This window comes from Rousettus aegyptiacus, unplaced genomic scaffold, assembly GCF_014176215.1.
Source record: "Rousettus aegyptiacus isolate mRouAeg1 unplaced genomic scaffold, mRouAeg1.p scaffold_m13_p_18, whole genome shotgun sequence".
Classification (NCBI taxonomy): domain Eukaryota; kingdom Metazoa; phylum Chordata; class Mammalia; order Chiroptera; family Pteropodidae; genus Rousettus; species Rousettus aegyptiacus.
In genome coordinates this window covers 21837510-21862993 of record NW_023416293.1, presented here as the reverse complement: position 1 = coordinate 21862993, position 25484 = coordinate 21837510, and the positions used below count along the sequence as shown (strand labels likewise).

The following is a 25484-nucleotide window of genomic DNA, read 5'->3' as shown; positions in this document are numbered from 1 at the left end:
AGAAATGAAAACTAAGCATGATGCTAATGGAGAACCATTAGATAAGATCTAAATGCTTATATATATAAGCATTGCATTTAGATCTTATCTAATTTTTTAATGTAATGATCAATTTTTCTTTCATCACTTGAGTATTGGCTTATTACCTACTCTGTGCCAAGGCTTGGTGCTAATAACTGCACAGTTAATAAACAGGAAAAGAGCTGAATGTTCTCAAAGAACTGAATACCAAGTTGTGGGAAAGAGTGTAAAGCAACAATTGCAATTCATTGTAATATCCAATTCAGAACAAACAAAAAGCTAAATCGCAAGGTATTGAGTGGGAGTTAGGCAAGTGAAGGGGGAGAGGAGAAATCACAAATGCAAATACAATGCTCAAATGCACATAGAAATATCATCTCTTTTAGAAGTTGCAACTCCTTCAGATTATATGGAGGGAGCAGAGTGTAAAGGAGAAAGAATGGGGGAAATACTGCGAGAGACATAGAAAGGGATTCTGTGGTAAAAACTAATGTAATTTTATTATAGTTTGGGGTCAGGAGTATCTCAGCGTCATCTGCGCCCTTGGGCCTCATAGTGGGGTGGCGGACTAGCAGCAATGATGTCATCTAAGAGCTTGTTTGGAACACAAGCTTAAAAGTTTTTCAAATGGTTAGTGGGAAGGGAGTCAGCAAGGTAAGAAAAAGCATGGAGAACAGAGATGTGAAATAGCCTCCATGTCTGCAGAAGAATTAATTCTCCACAGATAATAAGGAGGTAGAGTGTAAGGCAGAGTAAGGGACGAAGACAAACGTGTAGGATCAGGGGTTAGATTGTTAGACTTTAATAATAAGAAATGTTATACAGTAGATTATGAAGCTAATAAGTCATTTTAGGTTGTAACATGACCTGTTTTTTATTTACTAAAGCCCACTTTGGTACTGTTGTGAAGGATGGAATGGAGGAGTATAAGCCTTGAGGCGGGAAGGCCTTTAAAGAGATTATTATAATTAAAAGAAAGATATGGAAATTATGTAAGATATTGCCAGTAGAGATGGAAACTTGGAGCTGAAAAAAAAGATGTATTAAGGAGACAAAATATAAAAGAGAACTTCTCGAACATTTAGATGTGAGAAAAAAGAAAGCAGATTGAATTTTAAGATGGCAGACAGTATGGTTTCTGGAATAGGTTATTTGAAGAAAAGTGCCTCTATGCCTTAACAAAGGTGATACAGAGGAAGTGCTTCAGTCACATTTCTTATAAATAGTGCCTCAGAGAAGCCTTCTCTGATAAGCCTACCAAGAAAGGCAACTCCCAAGTATTTATACCCTTAATCAGGTTTATTCTCTTCATAGGACTTATCAGTATCTGCTATTATATAGTTATATGGTTATGAGTATATAGTCTATCATCCACTCAAATTTAAATCCGGAAGGACACTGAATATTTATTAATTTAATAAATAAGTAGATGAGAAGAGAAGGGAAAAAAAAATCATGAGTTACAGGGAATGAAGGATCCACAGTGTGTGCTGGACATCCAGTTGAATATTTCTAGTAGATGGAGGGCATTAGTCAGGAACTTGAAAGAGGTTCGGTTCTGGAAATTTTGATGTAAGAGCCATCTGCTTTCAAGTGGTAGTGGAAATCAAGGAGGTTGTTGAAACTGCCAGGAAAACAGGAATAGATTTTTTAAAAGCAAAAATGCTACATTAAACTAAAAAGTTTTGCACATCGGACCAAACCATCAAAAAAGGAGAAGACAACCTACCAAATGGGAGAAGATATTTGCCAAATGATACATCCAATATGGTGTTAATATCCAAAATTTATAAAGGACTCATGCAACTCAAACCAAAAACAACAGACGATCCAATTTGAAAATGGACAGTGGTAAGTTTTCATTTCATATGGATGAGTTATATTGTATGTATATAATATATATTTATATATTTAATACTTTATCCAGTCATCTATTGATGGGCACTTAGGTTGCTTCCATATCTTGGCTATTATAAATAGTGCTGCAGTGAACAAAGATGTTCACATATCTTTTCAAATTAGTGTTTTGATTTTCTTTGGATAAATACCCAGAGTGCAATTGCTGAGTCATAAGGTAATTGTATTTTTAATTTTTTGAGGAACCTCCATACTATTTTCCATAGTGGCTATACCAATTTGCATTCTCATCAACAGCACATGAGTGTCCTTTTTTCTTCATATCCTCACCAACACTTGGGATTAAAAGTACAAATTGGTAGTTAGAAAATAGTCACGGGGATGTAAAGTACAGCATAGGGAATATAGGGAATAATATTGTAATAGCCGTGTGTATTGCCAGGTGGGTACTATAGTAATCAGGGAGATCACTTCATAAATTATATAAATGTGTAATCACTATGCTGTACACCCAAAACTAATATAAAATTAAAAAAAAAATTAAAAGTAAAAGCAGAAGAAAAAAAAAAAAGGAATGGACAGAGGACCCATGTCGACATTTCTCCAAAGAGAACATACAGATAGCCAATAGAAATATGAAAAGATACTCAACATTATTAATCATCAGAAAAATGTAAATTAAAACCACAATGAACTATCACCTCACACCTGTCAGATGGGTATCATCAATAAGTCAACAAACAAGCGTTGGCAAGGATGTGAAGGAAAGGAAACTCTTGCTTAGTTAGTGTTGGTGGCGTTGCAAATTGGTTCAGCCACTATGGGAAATAGAATGGAAGTTCTTCAAAAAAAATAAAATAAAACTACCTTATGACCCAGCAATTCCATTTCTGGGTATTTATCTGAAGAAATTGAAAACACTAATTTGAAAAAGATATTCATCTCTGTGTCATTGCAGCACTATTTACAATAGCCAAGACATGCGAGCAACCTGTCCATCAAAGGATGATTGGATAAAGAGATGTGGTACATATATACAATGAAATATTACACAGCCAATAAAAAGAATGAAATCTTACCATTTGTGGCAACATGGAAGGACCTAGATGTTATTACATTTAGTGAAATTAGATAAAAAAACATAAGATTTCACTCGTAAGTGGAATCTAAAGAGGAAAAACAAGCAAACGAAACAGAAACAGACTCAGAAACCGAGAACAAACTAATGTTTGCCAGATGGGAGAAGGGTTAGGGGACTGGGTGAAAAAGGTGAAGAGATTAGAAGTGCAAAATAGTCGAGGGCATGTAAATTACAGCATTGGGCATATATTCGATAATATTGTAATAGCCGTATATAGTGTCACGTGAGTACTAGACTAATCTCGGGAATCACTTTATAAATTTTATAAATGTCTAATCACTGTGTTGTTCACCTGAAACTAATATAAAATAATATTGACTATCAACTGTAATTGAAAAATAAGAAACATGAGAAGTGACCATGATGGAAGATAGGATGACTTGTGGAAGAAAAGGAACCATTACTAATAATCTCTAGAAACCCTGAGTGACCATTCTTCATTTCACTCCAGATTGTCATTGGCATTTCCACTTCCCAGCCAACTACTGATCTCGGACCTCTTTAGGCTGTAGTTTTTGGGTTTTGTTTCCATTAAATATATCTTCAATTATACAATCAAAAACAATGAGAAAAGTTTTAATGTTTTAAAATGATGTGATAAAGGAACATTTAGCCCTTCTCCTCTCAGAAATTATTCTAAACAACAAGGAGCAAAGACGTGAACTTAATCTTTCATGAAAATTAGAAGTATCAATAACTCAATAACGAAATATATGGAAGATCTTCCAAATGTGTGGGTATGGCAGGAGGCAGAGAGAGAATGCTCAAAGTGGCAGATCTCAGAAAAAGCCAGTGAGGTCAGATTCTCCAAGGTGAGGTCACACCTTCAGATCCTATCACAAAATCCTTTGTTTGCTGTAGGGGACCTTGGTGCACCAATTGATATCAGGAGCTTCCCTGTATGTTTTGTTCTTTGTTTTTTCAAAGCAGGAAAGAGGCCTAAATGAAAAATCAGACAGACAAATCAGATTTGCAGGAATACATGTATCAATAAAACAAGCCTCAGGAAAAAGACCCTGAATTGGAGTAGTAAATTGTAGAACAAGTCATGTTCTTCCCTCTACTTCATAGTGGAATATTTGCTAGCCTGAAACACAGCCTTGTCCTCTCCTTAGCATAGCCTACCTGCAAGTAGTTGGTGAGCATAACAGGTCTACCAAGGCAACAAAGATTATTCAAAAACTTGTTTATGCATAACACTGCAGAAATACCAAGCAAAATATTAGCAAATACCAGAAGGACCATAAAAAAGTGTATTCCTGGAATGCTAGGATGATCATAAGGTTTTGGCCTTGCATATTATAATATGTTTACTTAAAAATATTCCTATGTGGAGAAAAATTATATGATTTCTTCTGGCTGCTGAAAAATCATTTAAGCAATTTGATGTCATTTTTGAGGGATAAAGTCTGAACAATATGAATGTATCCTTAAATGATCAAACACCTCAAGGCAAAGTCAACCTGGAGTATAATAGGAGCATTTTAAGTGTCCCCATTAAAATTAGGAACAACGCTTGCTATTTTTATCATTCTTCTGACCATGAAAAAAAAAACAATGGTATAAAATTAAAGGGGAGAAGGTAAAATAATTTCTATTTGCTGTTTATTACATTACATACTCAGGAAACAGAAAATAAGCAACCAAAAGTTATTTGTAACAATAACAATATGGTAAATTATTAAGCAAAAGATTAATATACGGAAATTAAGAACTTCCCATTTAAACTAGCAACTAAAAATGATAAATAGCATGGAATAAATTTAATAAGAAATGTGTAAGATCTATATGAAAACAATTGGGAGAAATAAAAAATAGAAAGGCCCATCACCCACAATGTCAGTACACCCTAAATGAATCTATAAAATTAATGCAACCCAGATGAAAATAGTAACAGAATAGAGGTGCTTTATTTTTTTTGCTGTTGTTATTGCTTTTTTTTTTTTCTTTAGGGGGTGTGGAGGAGGAAGTGTACATAAAAATAAATAAGAACAGTCATGAAGGTTTGGGGAGAAAAAGAACAGTGGAAAGAAGAACTGGCCCAACTGTTAAACACATCAGAAAGTGACAGTATTTGTAATAGCAAAATATTGGATACTTCTAAATAATGAGGTAATATGCAAGATTTTAAAAAGAGAGAATAAGGGGCACTTTATGTACTCTTATAGAAGATGTATAACATTGTGTTAAGGGGTAAAAATCCATGAAAAGTTTGTGCCTGTCATGTTTGTATAGAAAAAAAATCAAAACTGTGTAGTACGTGCCCCTTTGTGTAAGAATGAGGGCAACGTGATTACTGAATCCAGAAGTTTACGCATGTAGAATATCTCTGGAGGTGGTCACGGGAAACTGCTAACTCTAGGTGCTCTGGAGAAGGGAAACTGGCAGCTGTGGGATAGGTGAGAGAAAGATCTCCTCACTGTCATCTCCTCTGGTTCTTTTGGGGTTTGTGCAGTTTGAAGAACAAGTCAATAGAGATTTCACAATTCACTTTTGAGAATGTATCTCGCTTCAAATATCAAATGATATAATCTGGTCAATTATGTTGAATCAAGGAGACAATGTGCTTTGGGCAGTTTATGATGCTTGCACGTTATTACAGAATCTCTGTCAGATATCCTCCCCAAGGAAGAGCAGGGAAGTTATGCTAGACTGCTATGCAGATTTGTAGGAGCAGGAAGCCAGCCCTGCTTGTCTGTTGCAGGAATAAAAAAAAAAAGTCAGGGTGGTCTGTGGGCCACTTGACACATTTTCTCCTATGGTGGTCTGATTGTTACCGTAACACTAGGCCTTTATTTCACAATGGCCTATGTTGGTAATTCTTAAGCAAAATCTCTTTCACCTCAATTTTGGAGTTATTTCATACTGCCCTCACTAACTTTATGTAAATGTTTCTAATTTATGGCTATAATTCTATAATATACTGTTAAGTTTTCCAGAGATTAACAACAATTTCTATTCCATGAAGTGGATCACGGAATCAACCCATACCTTACAGGCTAATCAACAATGAGATTTTTCTGTTGGTTTTAAGCTTTTGGAGTCATAAACTAGCAATATGCTTTAACCAGGTTATAGTAAGCAATATTAACCCAAAATTGGCCCCACAATACATATTTCATATCTGTTTATTTTACTTTGTAAATGCTGTCTGTAACTTGTTAGCATATCCTTAAGGAGATCATTTTTTCAAACAAAAAGTGAAAATAATTTTAATATTTCGCTTACAGAATTCCAAAAGACATCCAGAAATAGACCCCATCAACACAGTGCTTCTAGGAAAAACAGACATGTGGTGCCTATGATAACACGAGTTGTATATTCCTTTAGCTCCTCAAATGATATATCACCATAAAATTATATATTTATAATTAATATAATATATAATATAAATATATATAATTTATATATATATATATAATTTTATGGTGATATATCACCATGAAAACAGAAACAGAAAACAAATACAGATGTAAATATTTGGATAATTCTCAAACCTTTTTGCTGAAATTTCAAACACAAAATCTTAAGTTTCAGTCTTGATTAGATGCCCACTTTATAATTCAGTATCCATCACCTCCTTCTGCACATCAGCAATTGCATCCCTTTACAAAGTTGCAGTATTGTTAGATGAAGAATGTCCTGTCAGCAGATTTTTACTGGTGGCAGTGCTGGTCAGGAAGACCTTGCATGCACCCAGATTGTTAAACATCTTTGTCCCTTCAGGAATTGGAGTTGGGGTGGAGCTTAGGCCATTAGTACTTCATAAGGAAGAAATGATACTGCTCAAAGAGCAGAAAGATTCATGGAAGAAGGGAAAGATTAGAGGCACTATGTCAGACAAGAAGGGATCCGTGAAATAAAGGGTAACAAGGCCCCACTTTTTCTACCAGGCAGTGGGCAAATATTGCCTAAGGAATGCCACTCATTTCTTCTTCCTGTTACTTTTAAGGAGTAGTGTTTCAGGTTAGTTTGTCTTCTGGTCCCTCATTCTCTCCCTCTTTTAAGTCTCATCTATGTTATTGAATTTAGTCACGATCTCTGTTTCTTTGTCAGTTTCTCCAGATCCAGCTTCTCAATCAAATTCCAGTCTCATTTCTTCAAATGGGACCAATTTATTTAGATTATTTCACTATCACTTTGTGAGGTAGTTAGGCAAGCATGAGTGACAGGAGCGAAGGCCCAGCTCTGTAACCATAGAAACTTCCCTTGAAGACCTTCCTTGAGGAACTCCCGGAAACGCCGCCCCCCCTTTATGGTTATAAATTGCCCCAAATCCTAAGGTGCAAAGACCATAAAAACTGCTGGCTTAAGCCACAAACACATGCGCAGAAAGTTCTACCCCTACCTTCCCATAACCTCGGCCTCTTTATACCATCATTATAATGTCATGCGTATGCCTGGAAGTTCGTGAATCTAATTATAACAGACTGAATTCTGGGTAAGCACATGCTCAGTAGGCAAAGTGTTATAGAGCAGCCAACTGTCAGTCCAGGTGACCTCCCTACTGATCATCTAGTACCACTCTTGTGCCCTCCCATCACAGCCCAAACATAAACAGACCTTCTACTTCTGCACTGTTATAGCCCTCTTTGCTGAAAACCCGCTCCTGCATTGGAGCATACTCTGTCTTTTATCTTTTATCTTTTCATCCCAAATCCCACAGGGCTGCAGCCTTCCTTAGAATGGCCCGTCTCCTTCTAAAATAAATTTTAATAAATCTTACTTTTTCTAAGTCTCTCTGACCTGTAATTCTTTTCTGCGTCGGCGGGAAGAACTGAGCACTGCCTCCACACTGCTGGAGTGACACTGGATTGCAGACACAACAGCTATAAAAACCCATGTCGTCACCTAACACCAGATCCTCACTGGGATTGGCCTCTCCATCTCTTTCACTAACACATTTCTCTTTAGTCACCAAATTCTGAAAATATTTTGCATATTTGTCTCTTTCTTTCAGATGAAATTCTATTACCTTGCCTGACCCTAATCTTCAATCTAAATTCTTGCAAGAGCCACTGAGCTGGCCTGTCTGGATATGGATTCTTTTCTTTCCAATCATCTTGCTTACTATGACTAGAACAACCCTCAATCAAATTTATAAGCAATTTTGTATTTCCTGTAAAATCAAATGGAACTTCCTTTGCCTCTCTTTCAATGTCACCCATATTCTTTACTTTCTCTTTTCATCCCCTCAAATCCATTTCCCCCATCCCCAAAACACATGCTAAGGTGAATAATATGGTGTTCCACCCACATACTCTCTTCAGAGTTGATGTGCCCATCCCATCTCATCCCACTCACTGGCCCCACTAAAAAAATTAGCTGCTGATGGCTCAAGGCTGGATCTCTAAGAGTTTTCCTTAGGGAGGAAAATGCGTGCCCCCTCCTGAAAATAGCCCGAAGCCAATGGCTAGCTGATGTGGGGTATAAAAGTCTCTCCTCCTTGCTTCAATTTAGGATGACTCTAACATGCCATTCCAGATTCAAAACTGACTACGGAATCAGATGATGCCTCAATTGCAATCGGTTTGCTTTTTCTACCACGCACTCCTCTTCTCCTCACTTCCTCACAGTTCTATGTTCTCAGGTTATTCCCCAATAAACCTTCTGCACACAGTCTTTGTCTCAGAGTTTGAGAAACCAATCTAAGGTAGTTCCAGGAATGGTTCAAGGAAGTGTACTTTAAAACAGAATTTGAAGATAGATCTCTCACTGGCTAGTTGCCATGATGGCCCCTGACCTGCTGTAGCAGTGCACCATTAATATCTTTCCCAGGGATAAACTGAGGTGGGATGCTGGTGGGGGTACTCCTGGCTGGTGCAGTACTGTTGGTGCTTAAGAGTTGTGAGTAGCAACTTCCAAGTGGCATTGATTTTTTAAGAGATTAAAAAAAGACTCAGTGATTGATGACCAACTTAGTCAGAACGTGAAAGCCATAGGGTCTCTGGCATCATTTAATTAAGCCCTAGTCTCCTGCAGTCAGGCAGACTCAACTGTAGAAGTAGTGCTATGTCAAAGAAGCTTCAGCAGGTCTTCTGTGCCAAAGTTAGGGTCCTAATATGGAAGGAGTAAAACCTCTAAAATTGGGATGAGAATATCTAGGTAGATGCAGTTGAGAATTGCAAACTCCCTAATTCTCCTGAACCTGATAGGCCTGTTATTAGCTCCCAGCCTTACTGGATCAGCTAAGCGATAAGAGTAAAGTTTCTGTAGGAGCCAGGAAAATGAGCACAACATTGTATTCTAAAGGTGCCGAATCAAGGAAGGAGGGCAGACCACCAAGCTGGACATCACCATGAGAACATTCCTGTGTTTCGGGATCTGACATTGTGGCAAATCCCCTAGGGATGGCAATCCTGAGGTGCTAGCATAATTCTTGGAGGATCACAGAAACTATGATCCATACTTAATGAAATTCAAGTGCAGACATTTCCATGGTGGGTGGTGGAGGCAAGGACGCACAGGCTCAGAGAAGCAGGCCTGCTAGAGTGAATGTTCTACATAAAGCTAAAACCCCACCAGCCAACCATGATCACAGGAAGTCCTCTGTTTACCAAAGCACTGATGTCTGTGCTTGTGACAGGGGCAGCAGCAGTACTGAGAAGCTCAGCCTGGCCCATCACCCTCTGATGGACCCGAGAAATGTAAGATCTCAAAATAATGTCAGCCAGGTACTAGTCCTTAGTTTTCAGGAGGAACATAGGTATAATTGTTGCAAAGAGTGTTGGGACTGGAATGACATCCACAAGGTATCAACAAGAGATCTATACTGGGACATGGTATTCATATAGGCAAGACAGATGGGCTGCCAACAAAGGCATTGTTTAATTTATACAGTCAAAAAAATCAATGGTGGGTAATCAAAGGCAGAGGACAGTATCTCAACAAAAATCACAATTTCTCACCCAGTTTCCAGATCAGATTTAGGATCCACTGGCTGAAGGAGAGGCTAATTCTTTATGAGTAAAGACTATAATACCAGGGCAGATACATTCATCCGTTACTCCCCTAGTACTTAACCATGGAACTTAGGACTCTCATTCAGGTAAATGAGATGCAGAAGAAATAAGAATACTCACAACTTTTGAGGATTATTTCCTAGTGGGTCCAAATTGACACCAACACCTGCAAACCCAATGGACCACCATGACTCCCTATTAAAACAGAAGCATATAAGGGCTGCAAGAGTCCTAGCCAAGGTCTGGCTCTCAGAGGGCCCACTGGCCCATGGACAAAACTGGTGCTCCTTTCCTCCATCTCCAAATGCATAATCGAAAGGAATACCCTTAGTCATGTGAAGAATTCTCACATTGATTTTTTTTTTCGACTTCTTGAGTAAGAACTATCGTAGTTGAAAGGGCAAGTGGAGGCTTCTGAAGAGTCCAACACCAAGATAAAGAGCAAATCAAAAACAAGGCTAAATTCCAGAGGGAATAGGGAAGATTAGTGAAATTTTCAAAGACTTTAAAACTGCAGCAGCCACCGTCATGTTCCCGTGTATTTCACCAAGCCGGCACCTGCAAAAATCGAATAGAACATGACAGGTAAATAGAACATGAGGGCAGCAGCTCAGTGTTGTTTCTTTGCTACGGAAGATTAAAATAGCCTTAGCACTTCACCTAGCAAATGCGTTTCCCGCCGTACCTATGAGGAAGGAGAAGCAAATGCCACTTGTCAGGTTATAATCTGAAGTGACCTGGATTTTATGGATATTCTGTAAAATATCATATAATTGACACATTGACATCAAATAAGAGAGATGGAGTCTTGGCTTATTTTTCATATATACACCAAATTCTAGGGCATAAACCTTAGAGAATACGTGATAAAATTTATAAAGATTCAGAAGACTTCTGATTCCGTACAAGGTAGAGTAGACTCATTCTCCCTATTCATCACACTAAAGACTTTGGAGATTTTATATATACATTCTAAAAGGTGGAAAAAAGAAGGCAGACCAGGTGGGAATCTCAGGACTCAAGAAATAATATGGCAGTGGCTTTGTCTTTTCCCTAATGTATCCCGGACTGAGTACTAGAGAAGCCAGCAACCAAAAAAATACCAATGGATATAAACAATAACAGCAACGAACTGCATGGGTTCATATATTTCACTTTGGGGGAAAGGGCACCGGCTGCCCGCTGTGCTCCAGAAGCAGTGGCAGTGGGACTGAGTGATGAGGGGGGCAGGGCGGGGTTAAAAACAATTTGGAAGATTAACTGATTACCAACAAATTTTAATTGTTATCATTTATGATTTGGTCTTATTATTTATCTCTCATGCAAACATTAATAATCAGTCAATCATAGAATAAGCTTTCTAGGAATACATACATTCTAAGTTGTTCACTCAATGGCAAAAATTCATTTTCATTGACTTCATAACTTAAAAACCAATCAGACAACTTCAGAAACAAGTGAATTGGAATATCTTAGTCTCATTTAAGTGGACTATTGGGTCCCATTTAATAAACTGAAATGATTTATTCATTAAAGTTAAATTAAATTTCTATTAAATCAACACAGCGAATAGACCATATGCAATTTTATTAAAATTTTATTTTTTATTGGTAATTGTTTCTTGAATGGCAGATATGTCAATCTGTAGAAAAATTAAGACACTGTGGAACTAAGAAATATTTAACTTAAATGTTAAAACTAGTGAACAGTGGATGTGAAAATGGACAAGTTCCGGCTTGTGGAAGAGACGAATGTGGTGCCCTGGCTGCTGAGGGGAAGGCGAGGTTCACAGCGACTTCTCTTTGCAGCAGTTTCTCATGGCCTCCTCATTCAGTATTTCTTATTCAGGGAACACAGTGAGACTGGGTTTAGAACCCTGGCTTCAGCTGTCTGGGATCTGTAAGAGACTCGGGAACTTCCCAAGACCTGGATCGAAAGCCGTCCCCATCACCTCTGCTCCATGGATGCCTGATTTTGATTCTCTTTTAAAATGCCAGACCCCAAAGCTGATTGCGCGACATAAGCTAGGTGTCATAAACTCGCCAAAGCTAGACAAAAGTATTCGTAATGTACGGTGCTTCTATGTTGCCCACTGAATCATGTTCACGATCCCACTTTTATGGCACATCACACCAGGATCACATATAATCCTAGAGTATCTTTATTTGTTCTATAATTTAATAGTACACCTATAAAATAATTATACTTATAGCTTTTCTTCATTTATAAACACCAAAACAATTAAATACAATTTGAGCCATTATAAAGTAAACTTTGCACATAGAAGAACCCCCCGAAGGAACTTCACACTGCAGCATGTCATATTGCTTCCCTTGCTATACCCTCGATTGGGTTCAAAGAGTGAGCTCACGTTTGCATTCTGTGTGTTCAGAGCTTAATCCTTCCCGTATCTGCTTGGGTTCTGGATTAATAAAATGCCAGGAGTTAGCTTTGCAGTTTGGGAAGAGACTGCCTTCCGCTCCCTCGCCAATTCCACTCCACTGGCCTCTGTCACAATCACGTGGACCTCCTTCCCTCACAGCTTTTCTGCTGTGTGTTCTGCCTGAGTCTGACTTGAGGTTTTCCACTAAGTAAAAACTTCCTGACTTAGGGCACTTATGCCCATTTTTGAAGCCAAGACCCCTTTTAGAACTGTACATTCTGCTCAGGTCACATGGTGTTAACAGAAGTGACCAAAATGAAGCCTGCAGCACAGAGGCAGGAAGTGCATTTGCCTACACAGCATGCCTGCCCTACCCTTCCTCTCCAGGTGGGTGTCTCTAGATACTCTGCCACTCTCTTGTGTCAGGAAGCCTCAGTTCCTAGAGTAGCCCGTCAGGAAATTCTCACATCCTGAAATCAGGCCTTCCTGAGTCCGCATGGCAGAGCACTTGAGACTGAGTGCTTGGGAATGACCCGTGAGGAGTCTTCCAAGTCCGCTCATCCCACCAGATTGGAATCTCATTCGCATCTATTAGATTCCACAAACATTACTCAAGGGGAAGCTTTCGGTGGGGCAATTTAACAAAGGGACTCAAAGTATAATTTTGAAGGAAAATAAATTATGTCGACTTCCTTATATCAAGAGACCGCAACATGAAAACCTCGAGTTTATTATAAAAATGAAAGCTGACTTAATGTTTGCCCATCTTTTTTTTAAAATCCATTTTTTGAAAAGGAAGCTCATTGCTTTCTGTAGGACATTTCGACTAGATTTTTATTCAGTACATTTCAACTTTTATTTTCTCCTACGCCACGAAGTGACTCGACTCCTTATATTTTTAAATATTTCTCTCTTAACAGGAAATAGTTTTTGCTTAGTGTCATGGCAGCGAAATAGTATGCCTTCTCACTCCATATGTGCATATTAAATATTATAGAGGCTTTTGAGTTTCAGGTTAACAACTTTTTGGTGAATCCCTCTCCCTACGCCCATCCATCGCAACCGGCTCCTACAACGATCTGCAATGCCTTACTACCTTCAGCGAAATACTATTCACCTATGCAACTCCGCCCATCTCCGTTCCTAGGCTAAGAATAGGTACAGAACAGCGAGCTGCTGCCAGGCATTCATTCTGAGTAACGCACTTTTGGGGCCATCCTCACTTGCTCTGGTCCTTATTCAGAATGCTGCTGCAAAGCCAGAGTCAAAACAAGTGAAACAATACATGGATAGGTCTATAGTACTTTTAAACAGCTCTTTAAACATAGGTCAATTACACAGTCAGCGTTAATATGGAGACCTTTGTGTGTAATAATATTCTAATTGCAGCAATAACAGCATGCACACCAGAGTTCATCTTCAGTCCATAAACGGGGTTGGAGGAAGTGAGGGCGAAGGGGTGGTGGTGGCTGAGGGTGATAACGTGGCTTGCTGTGAGCAAGTAAGTCCCCAGGGAAGCCCACTTCGTGACCCAAGTGGCCCAAGTCGTCTTCCTGGGATCAGATTAGGAGAACCGGACAGCTTCATCATAGACCTTGTCCGCATCCGCAGCACAGCAGCGAGAGGTCGGCCCCGGCACCCCCGCAGGGAACGCTGCCGGCCAGAGGTGCGGGGCCAGCAGCAGAGGGTTGGCGGGTGCTCGGGAGACTGACGCGTCCTTCATTTTGCGGAGGCGGGGGCGGGGGGGGGGCTAGCTGGAGTGTGGGACGAGGCCAGGAGATGCCTTTCCACATGGTGGAAACATCAGTGCCGGCTCTACAGTGTGTCACCTGAGGGTCCTCTCCGACGGCCGGGTGGTGTGCGGTGCTTTTCCGGCATCTTCCTTCCGGCCTGAAACAGCCTAGTTTGGGAGGCACAGGTGAAGCCCGGGGTCGGTCGAGAACACATCAGCAAAGTTCCACTTGCGGTCTGCGCGTGTGACAAGGACACCATTAGCTCCAAGAAACGTGCTTGCTGCCGGGGGCGGAGGGGGCGCAGCAGGCAGCGTGCGGGTGCCCGGAGGACGCGGACAGGGGCGGCGCGCGGAGCGGGGCTGCGCCCTGCCCGGGCGCTCACTGCTTGTCCGAGTCGCTCAGGTTCACGGACATGCACCGGCACTGCTTCACCTTCTGGATTTTTTTAAGTCGGAAGGGAGGGTCCAGCCCGGGGCATTCGAGCTCCACGAGGACCGAGGTGACGCGCTGGGGCTTGCAGAAGGCGCAGGACTGGAAGGACTCCTGCTCCTTCTTCACGTGCCGCGGGATGTAGAAGGAGTTGCACTGGCCGTAGCAGAAGCGGTTGAGCACCGTGCGGCTGCGGCAGCCCTCCTCGCCCACCGTCTGCCGCAGCGGCTGCGTCTTGCACCAGTCACTCTTGAGGTACTTGCGCTCGGTGACCACCAGGGCCTCCTGGCTGGAGGCCAGCACCTCCTTGATTTGGTGCTGCCATCTCTCCGAGGTGTTGCTGCTGCCATCCTTGTAAGGCGATGGGATGGCGCCCGCGGGCCGGTTCTTCCGCGCATCCACCACCTTCACCAGCACGGCCACCAGCAGCAAGGACAGGGAAAGCTTCCAGAACATCCTGCAATGAGAAAAGAATTAGAGGGTTTGGTTGAGCCGGGTGATTGCGTGTGACATCGTTTCCCTTTTAATGTTTTATAGTTTTCTTAGGAGGAGCTGCGGTCAGGTGGGGTGAGGCTGACTGCTGGATGCCCAGGGGCAGCTGGAGATGAGAAATGATTACACAGCAAACTTACAGACAGCAAGGACGCTGTCCGGAATACTGCCCAAAGGCAAGGGGGCGGACAGAACAGTGGTACAGTCAGAAAACATCCACATGTTGAATAACTAGAATAGAATCACAAAGCAAAGGATGTCAAAATTAGCTCAGGCCAGTTTGCCCAAATATCGGAGATTGTTAACACCCAACATTTACTGTGTTCCCGTGCATGCCAATTGCTGTTCTAAGCGCTTTACATTTGATCCTCAAAATAACCTTCAGATGACATTATTTATTAGCCCCACTTTATGGTGAAGGAAACAGATCCACAGATGCTGAGGAATTTGCCGGAGGCTGCACAGTTACTAAGTAAAGTCCCAGGATTTAGAGCCAGGCATCTGCCACCAGAGCCATCAAAATTAAGCATTAGACATGGATATGATCAGAGAAATTAATAAAAAGCAAAGGAAAGGTGAGCATGGTTCACAAGTTTCTTAAAAATGAGTGTAGAAGTTAGAAATGGACATAGATTAGGAAAATTAATATTTGTACTTTGTGCCTCTGTTAATTATTAACAAATAATAAATAACATTTAACATCTGCACAAAGATATTCAAATAACTCAAATGAGTCATGAACTAGATTCTTGCAGGGGAAACTACTACCCAGGTGTGAATTAAGACATGTCCACAGCTGTATGAAAACTGTCTTAGGCCAACACGATGGTGACCCACATGGATGAATGACTTGGTCCATGATTGAGTCCACTTGATAGTGGGACTAAAGAGAAACTATTCTTACTCTGAACCATGTCTTGTAGAAAGCAAACCAATGTCTGACTGACATGGATGTCTTCCAAGTTTAAGTCATAGTTTTTGTTGTTGTACTTTCATTAATGGCATTGAGGAACAGCAGTACTCCTCAATAGGTGATGGATGTTTGCTGTTGTGTTCTATGAAACAGGTTTTACTTCCTTTTACAAGTCGAACTCTCATTTCCATTCTTGTTACCATCACCATCACCATAATACTCACATTTACACACCCCATCTCTGTGTATTTACCACTCGTGGAAGTACATGAGACGCTCATTCCTTTAGCATGTGCACCCCAAAATGGCAGGTAGATATATGTAAAACATTATATAGTTATAAGATGTATATTAATTATAATATATAGCTGCCATAAACATGTATGACTAAATTTTAATATTAAATATATTAAACTTCTTAAATTATTAGATTTAAACATAGTCATGCTAATGATAATAGTTAATATTTATTGGTGCTCGAAACACATCAGACACTCAAACAGTTTCCTTTCATGTATAAACAATTATCAATGTTCTACGAAATAAGTATCATTTCCCCCATTTTATGAATGAGGAAATTGAGGCATTGAGAGGCTGCATAAATTTCCAATATCACACCACTGGTATATTTGAGTCTATGCATCTTGGCTCCAGGGGAATATAGTTGCCTCTTTGTTAAAAAAGAAAAATATTTGTGTTGAAATATCTAAGCTAACCAGATAGCTTGATAGGTGATCAAAAGGTACAAGCTTTCCATTATAAGATAAATAAATACTGGAGATGTAATGTGCAGCATGAAAACATCTAAGGCAAGATATTTCCCTGTGTCACTGTTATTAGTCTAAGTTTAAGCCAAAAGAGGCTTTTGCATGTCACCAGCAGGTGATTCCTTTAGTGATCAAGTATTTGTTGAGTATTTAATCTATAGCAAGCACTATGATAAGCCTTGTGAATTCCAGTAACTCCTCAGAGACAGAGTTCTAACGGTGTCACGTGAGCCCTTGCAAGATCTGCCCTCCACACCCTCTTCCCGTGGAGCCTTCTTCTCAGCGACTCTCGCCTCCTTGCCAGCTTTCTGTTTCTAGAGTGCACTCAGCATTCTTTTGCTCTAGAGCCTTACATTGCCTTTCCCCCAGAATAGCATGGCCCCCAGTGCATGGCCTGCTCCTACACAGTCTTCAAGTCTTTGCTCAATTATCACCTTCCAGTTAGGCCTTAGTGGGCAACTTCCCACAGCCCTGGCATTCACAGTCTCCTTCTCTGCTTCGTTTTACTCCATGACACTTCACACATTATAAGACAGTATTTAATGATCTTTTTTCTTCTTTCTGACTCCCCCACTGGCATGTAAGGTCCAAGAGAGAAGACTACCTGTTTTGTTCATTGCTGTAGCACCTGCATTCGGAACAGTGTCTGGTACACGAGAGGAACTCAGATATGTGTTGAGTGAAATAGGATCACCATTTGTTTCAGTGCCTTCAACAAGCTTGTAATTGAGAAGATAAAGGTGTGCAAATGACAATGAGACAGTTACATGGAAGCAATGGCACAGGGCCCTCCTGGTAGCGATTCTGGAACCAATAATGTCGAATCACCTGGGATGTTTTAGAATGTACATTCCTGAGTTCTACCCCAAAACATCTGAATCGGCAGAGTTGGGGCGGAGTTTGAGATCCATATCTTAAAGAAGTGCTCCAGGCGATTTCACGACACCCCCAGAGGGTAGTGAAGGTGCAAGGAAAGAGCTCTTCCTGGAGAGGGAGCAGGAGATGCTTAGAAAGCATGCCCCTTTTTACAATATTTTTGGGGTGACACGGATTGCTAAAACTATAAAACTAAAACGCTGCATAGAATTCATCTCTTAAGATTGGAAAGGGCTTCCTCCAGATGATGACACTGCCCAAAGTGCAGGGGCTAGGTCCACATAAATGACACAGACAAGGAAGTAAAACCATTAAGATCTTTTGTAGAAACATTTTGTCCAACGCAATTATTGCAATTTTAAGACCGATATTTTAAAGAATCGTTCTCATGCCTCCTTAGTTCCACACATGCAGTGTCGTATAGAAATGGCCACACTTCCAGCAGGCTCGTGGCAAGCATCGAGTATGAGACTTGCTCAGCTCACACAACTTATTTTATATGTGCAGAATGATTTGTGATCTCAGTGGTCTCTTAAAAATAAAATATGTCAGTTCCATTTTAATAATTTCTGAAATTATTAATGTTTTGAGCAAACACAACCCAAAATTTTCAAGTCCCAGTCAGGAAAGATTTTTAGACTCAGCCTGGTCCTCAGTTCTTCGTTCTAGTAACAGCGTCATTGGCATCTTAGATAGGCTCAAAAATGTGTGCTTTTACTCACAGGTCCTAGTTGTCTTCAGGGAGAACAGAGCTAAAACATGTTCAGATCGATTTGGGGCAAAATCTCTTAAGAGTCGACAGTATTAGATATGGTGATTAACAGCATGCATTCTCTGAATGCTTTAAAACATTTTCAAAACATATGGCAATCACGCTCAGAAGTTATGCCTCACAAGAACCTAAAAAAAAAAAGCAAACTTCCCATTTTCGGGACCTGGAGAGGAGGCTGATTAAAGCTAGGTGACTGCCAGGCTCCTCTTTCTTTCCTTCCCTATATCTTGTTTCTTTTCTCTTTCACACGCAGCAACAGTAAGATTGCCAACATTCTGGCATCTCAGTGTCAGGACACGAAAGTAGGCAACAGGTATTTTGCAGTGGTGACCGTTAGGCTAAATCCTCTTTGCTTCAAGGATGCTAAAGCAATTGAGCCAGCTGTTGCTTACAGCACATAGTCAATTGCCCCTTTGTTGGGTGGGGCTCATCTGGGGAGAGAAGGTGCATGCCACGTTCTTTGGTTCTCCAAACACCCGTGCGGACACATGTCAGTGGCCCCACCAGGACCTGAATTTAGCACTGCAGAGTCCTGCTATGTCCTGAACCACTTTGCTACTCAGAGAAATGATTGGCATACAATTAACCTCTCAGGAATTCTGCCACAACTGCCAGTAAGGACGGCACAGAGATTCTTCTTATCCTCATATCTGGTATTTGGCTTGTATCAGAAAAAAACTTGTAAATAAATCCTGTTGGTTTTATGAATGATCTTTGCAGCCTAACAATGTTGTGAACTTGTGAAGGTTGCCAGGACTGTAGATGCTGATGGGCTAAGCAGACTGGGTTGTTCAAAGAGAGAGCTCGTGTTGGCGCCTTCTTCTTAACTGAATGCCCTGGCCTTTGTAGATAGATACCAGAACAAGGGTAGAACTAATCCAAAAAAGGCTAGTATTTAGGTAACTGTAGAATAACTGGCACCTCCTATCAGCCTTTCTGAGAAGTGTCACGGGGTTCTACAAAAGGAGCTAATTTCTAGGAAACTGCTGAGCCATCCCAGCCATAAGATCCGTGTACGTGAGCAAAGGTCTAGGGTACAGCTAAGCTGATGAACTCACTCCAAAGTGACCTTGCTGAGTTGTAGAGCTCAGGCCGAGCGGTGCTGGGCTGTGCATGAGTGGTGAATGGGATGGGGCTCAGACATTTTCTGTGACCTAAGAATTCTAGGGCATTCTTGGAAGGTTGAAGGGACACACCCAGGGCTGAATATTGGCAGACAAACCTAGGATAGACTTGTTCCCACAGCCCAAGTAAAAACAGAATCAAATTAAATTAAAAAAAAAAAAAACAAAACTCTGACCCCCGCCTCCCCAACAATGTTAGAATTCAGAGATTATTTTTATGAATTTTACTACTAGAACCTCGACAACCGAGGTATTTCGTTCGTGACTTGGATTCTTAGGCTGGGAAAGTAGAGTTTAACTCCCCAGCTAGATACAAATGTTCCTTTGCCCTGGATCATTCTTTTAGCCTAAGATAGCTTGTCTGCTGAAGCCACTTACCTTGAACAACTGTAATCTGTGGCAAGCTGTGGCCTACAGGCTAAAAGCAAACTGAAGTTGTTTTTGTTCTTAAAGACTATTGAATGCAGTCACACCCACTCGCCTGCTTCCTGTCTGTGGCTGCTTCTGTGCTGCATGGACTAGCGAGTAGTGGAGACAGACCATACTGCCCATCAAGTCAAAAATATTTACTATCTGGCCTTTCACAGAAAAATTTTGTCAAATTCTGCTGCAAACTTTTCCTATCCTATCCAGTCATTGTCTTCCCTTTAGCTTTGGGCTCTTTTGCTAGAAAAGTAGCTTTGAAATTTAAAATTTCTAACTGTGAAACATTTCAAACATAGAGCAAGAGAGAACATATAACAGACCCTATGTACCCACCACCAAGATTAAAACAATACTAATATTTCTCGTTTGTTTTAAGAGAAATTTATTTTCATCTGAAAAAAATTATGTTAAAAAAATGTTTTCAACCAAAAAAGGTGATTCTATCCTTACTTACTTCGTCTTCTGGTTAGCAAGAGTATCATTTAGGAATTTGTTGTAATCAGAGTTTAATCTTTGAAAAAGATTGTTAGGATAAACTTAGTCTGGGAAATGTAACACTGAGGCAAGATGGCAGCAAAGCATTAAGTTGAATAAAAAAATGGATGGGAAAGCTCTGTCAAATCTGAAAGATTATATATACGTGGTAACTTTTCTCCAGGGCCACTCAGGAAATGGGGGTGAGAACACACATGTTTTTTGAGACCAGAGCTGCCCATTTCTCAGCCCAGTATGACTCACTTCTCAGGTTCTCTGGGTTCCCCTCTGTAAAATGGTGTTAATGCAACTTGACGCCCCCTGTTCCATGCTGCTGTTGTAAAGAATGTAGCTCTGAAATCAAGTCATAGGCTAAAGTCTCTCAGAAAAAGGACCAAGAGTTTTATTTGAAAGGAAGAAATTATGAGTGATCCATTAAGGATTTTATAGCCAGTAATGTTGTCTGCAGCCATTTGGCTACACTTTTTGTTTTGTTTTGTTTTCAAATTAAGATTTTAGGCTGTTGCTCAAAGGCCCCATCATGCTGCAGTGGCTCCGCCCTCTGCAACCCCTTTCATCATCCTCTCCCAGGGCAGCCTTGTGAGTTCAGGAAGAGCTTTGAGAATGGCAGCCTCCCATCTCCCTGGGAGCAGGGTATAGATTTTCTGTATATGTGTACATGAAAATTAAAGAGGCTTGTCTAGAATGCCTTGAGCAACAAAACAAAACAAAACAAAAACAAACAAAACAAAATTCTGCCTATAAACTCCATCAGCTCTTGCTGTTCATTCTCTACTTCAAGCTACTTGTACAATAGTGCATAGGATAGGTGGCAGAACACACAGTAAAGCTTGACAAAACTGTGTGCCCCCTTTTTACTTCCTCTGGAATTCATGACCAAATAATTTTTTCCTTTTTTCTCTTCACTCTTTCTGTCTCTTTTCCTAATTTTTCTTTTTCTGGCTTTCTCTAAAAGATTGGTGTTCCCCAAGGTTATTTTTCATAACTTTGTTTTTTCATTCCTCACATTCCTACTAAGAATTTTATTTGTGCCTATGACTTCAACCACTAGCTATCTGCTCATGACTCCCAGGACCCTAAGCCTAACTGCCTACTAAGCATTCCCTAAATGTCCCGCAGGCATCCCATATTCTATATGTTCCAAATCTCATCCTGTTTTCTCACTCACCTCCTCTCCTGACAGTTCATATCCCAATAAACGGCACAACATTTATCCTTTCACCCAAACCAGAAAGCTAAGAGGCAGGCAGAACCTGTTAAACTTAAGAGCCAATGTCCCCATTACTTCTTGCTAAAAGAAGCATGATTTTGTTCAGGTATTGGAATCCAAATCTTCACAGGCCCTTCTACATACCACAGAGTAGACAGCTGATTGGTCCAGGACAATGGGCTATTCCACTCTCCTTGGGAGCAATTGATTTAGGTATGGACAAGGATATACCGTAACTACTAAGATGTGAGGGACAGCCTCGGGGGAAGGAGAGTGTCAGGAGATGTTATTGTTCTGATTTTGCTTGTGGTTATGCAAGGGTTTGATGACTGAAGGTATGGCAACCACCATCAGGGCGCAAGTATGAGATGAAAGTAAAATCTTTGCAATATAGAAAAATGAAAAGCTATCAAATGCTTGATTATGTTAAGACATTAAATTAACCATATACTAAGGAAATATGTTCACATAAACAGATTATAATAGAAATATGTTTTTAATAGTAATGAATGTCTCGATTTCTTAAAACTTTTTTAACTTACTAATGTGAAAAATCATACAGTGATCAAAAATTTATTTTTGGAGATACATCATCTGACAATTTAATTAGATCCTTGTTCAATTTTGATTTGAAGCAAATTATTGGAAATAACCTACCTTGTACAAAGATTATTTATTAGTCATTTACTTTTTGTGAGAACACCAATATTTAGAATTCTCCTTTTGGTTGGTGCCCTGGAGCCTTTGTTACGCCTCGAGCAATACCCACAGTAAAAGTAGATAGGATGGGAGCTATACGAAGGAACAAATGGAGGCTGAGGATTTGAATATCAATTCCTCCAAAATAACCCTTAACCGCACAACTTTTGAAAAGTCTTCTGTAACTCCCAAGACCTATGTCCGTTTGAAGATCATTTACCAAGAAGAGTTGCTGGAGTAGTTAAGATGAAAGATGACAAAAAACATATTTTCTTACTATATATTATATACATAATATAGTCATAGACACACACGCATGTACACACACACACACATACACATGCACGCTCACATACTTACACAGAAGAAAATCTCTGCTGAATCTTGTCTCATCCTGGTAGCAAGTAGTATCCATTTATAAACAACAAATGTATAGGCCATCTTTTTAACATAGGTAAGTAATTGACATTTACATTTTGTGTGTAATAACTGCTAACTAAATTTGTAACATGTTTATAGTTTTTTGACCAAATACTGTTCTTTAATGAGTAATTGGTCCAGAGGAAAAATTTAAATACTTAAAGTTTTATGGCAACAGAGTTAAAAATGAAAACACATGCATACTCTTTGTCACAGAAATGAAAGAGTAGAAAATAAGGGAGGGCTGGGAAAGCTCTGTGGGCAGGACTATAGCAAATATGAATTCAAGAGAAAATGTCAATTTTTCTTTAAGGAATTATATCTACATGTATTTTTAAAACTGTATAATAGTGGACATAAAATATCCATGGTATTTAGCACTATGATATTTAGATTCCCCTGGAGACATTAAAAAGAACATTGAAACTTTTTTATTTTAGAACATCAATTTGCAATATTCTTTACTATTTTTTTGTCATAGCCACAGCAAATTTTAGATGTGAATTAAAAAGTCTGTGAGAGGTTATATAGATTGAGAACTAAAAATGTTGAGGGAATAGCACACTAAAATATTGAAGTTTACTATGCTATCATATTATTATTTCTAAGCATGAGAATTGGGTTAATGATAGTGGACAAAAAGAATAATCCATCCTTGAATTATTTTATACACAAAAATGTTATGGCTGCAAGTTAACATTATGAAGGAAGACCTCAGGCTTTGTTCCTCTCCTATTTGTATACTTGTGTCTCTCATATTCTGCAACCTTTCTTTCTTGACAGTTTTTCAAATCACTCTGTTGGCTAATGGGTCCATAGAGAGCTAGAAAGTCCTATATTAAGTAATTTAATTGAAATAAGAAGTCTGGTTCATTTGGTGTTAAGTCCTATGCACTTTGGCTTTTTTACTCCAGATACTATTGACAACCAATGCTGAATTCAGACAAATTGGAGGGCAAATTCAGGGCTCTTGACCAAAGAAAACAAATATAACTAGAGACAACCAAGAGACTTAAAACATACCAATGGACATGGAGTCATGGAAAAAGTTTTTAAAAAAGTGTTGAAAACCTATTAAAAATGAATAGCAAAACCAAATACAGTCTCCATATTTGAGCCTATAATAAGCAGCACTTTTACTAATGATGTAAGCATTAATTGATTTAATCCTTCATTCTATATATTCCATGAACGTTCCTAGGGTTTGGGATACAAAGATGAATAAGAGGTTGACTTCATGCCAGGAATGAGATAAATAAACAAAAAGTGACATTAACCCTGGGTGTAGGAGACTAGTTAATTGGTTATTTAAGTAATTCATGAACGAAAGGATGTGGGCCTAAACTAAGGGGTAATAAGGACATAAACATTTTAGATATTTGGACTTTAACATGTTGAAGTGATTGAATGGACATTAGGATGAAGAAAAGGGGGATGAAGCTGGGGCTGGCATTTACCACAACAGAGAATAAACGAGGAAGAGCTGTTTGGCAGCAGGCGAGGCTCTTGAGCACAAGTAAAGGAAGATGCGTGGTAGACGATGGGCTTCAGAGGGTGATTCTGAAGTGATTTCTATTATATAGGGACAGTAAGATCACTCTGGGGTAGAGTTAAGAGGAAAAGTTAAGGGACCAAGGGTGGAACTCTGGGCACACAAGCTTTTCAAGGGGGTGAGGAACAGAAATCTACAAAGATGGCCACAGACAGGCAGAATAGCCAAGGTTGTAATAAGTCAGGTGAGGTAAAGGCTGAAACATGTTCACGGGATCGATGGAGGTAATCTTGGCTGGAGGATTTTCAGAGACGTGCTGGGGTGGGAACGAAATTGCAGAGGGGAAGAAGTAAAGATAATGTGTAATGAGTCATGTTTATTATGCTTTGAAATGTGCTGATAAACCATAATTCATCAAGCTTTCCAAATATTTGATTCACTCTGAGTGAGGTAAATGGAATAAATAACTGGAGAGCATAGAAATTACTTTCTGAACTACAACATGAGTAACCCAATAATATCACCCAGAAAAGCCAAACATGAGGCAAGTGCTGAGTGGATGTCTGGGCTTGATGTTTCTATACTTTTTCTGAGATTTCCCTTGGTTTGAAAATCATTCATCTGCCAAAATACCTTACTAGTCCTCTACAAAGGAAAATGCCATCAGAGTAGAGACCACATCTGTTTTAATCACCACCATATATCTCTGCAGCTTTGCACAGGTCCTGGCACAACACAGATGACTAATAAATACTTATTGAATAAATGAATAAATATCTAATATTTTAAAGAAATTACAAATGTTGTATTTGCTAGTATTCCAAGAGCCAGAGTACAACTGATATTTGAGAAGGGAAAAGCCTGGGAGGTAGGGATCATTCCTTTGCCTTTTATTTGGAAAAATAAAGCAAATTTAAGTGTACCATTCATGCAGCAAATATTTACTGAGTGCACATGTGTCCATGATATGTTTGGTGTCCATTCTGCTTTTTATAACTCTCTGTTTACATCTTTCCTTGGATCAGCCTAATTATAAATAATGTAAATACAAAAGACTTCTACGAAACTTTTGAAGTATTTGTAGGGAATGTTTCTTGTTAACATCAAACAAAACCAGTTATACCTTAAGCCAAGCTTATCAAAATTTTCTAGCATACTGTTTTCAAATATAAGCATGGTAGATTTTTCCATAGAGCAAGTTCTATGAATCATATCTATTATTTATATTTAAAAAATCAATACAGGACTCTTTTTCTGTAATAAGTGATCTTT

The 25484-nt window shown here is 39.6% G+C and overlaps 1 protein-coding gene across 1 annotated transcript in view; it reads right to left on the bottom strand.

Annotated features, from left to right (window-relative positions):
- Positions 1-13140: 13140 nt before the first annotated feature.
- The window catches only part of GREM2 (gremlin 2, DAN family BMP antagonist), a 126371-nt gene continuing 114027 nt past the window's right edge, over positions 13141-25484 (bottom strand). The window contains exon 2 of the mRNA XM_016166726.2: positions 13141-14983. Coding sequence (XP_016022212.1) covers positions 14476-14982 — 507 coding nt within the window. The 5' untranslated portion in view covers position 14983 and the 3' untranslated portion in view covers positions 13141-14475. The remainder of the gene's footprint in view (positions 14984-25484) is intronic.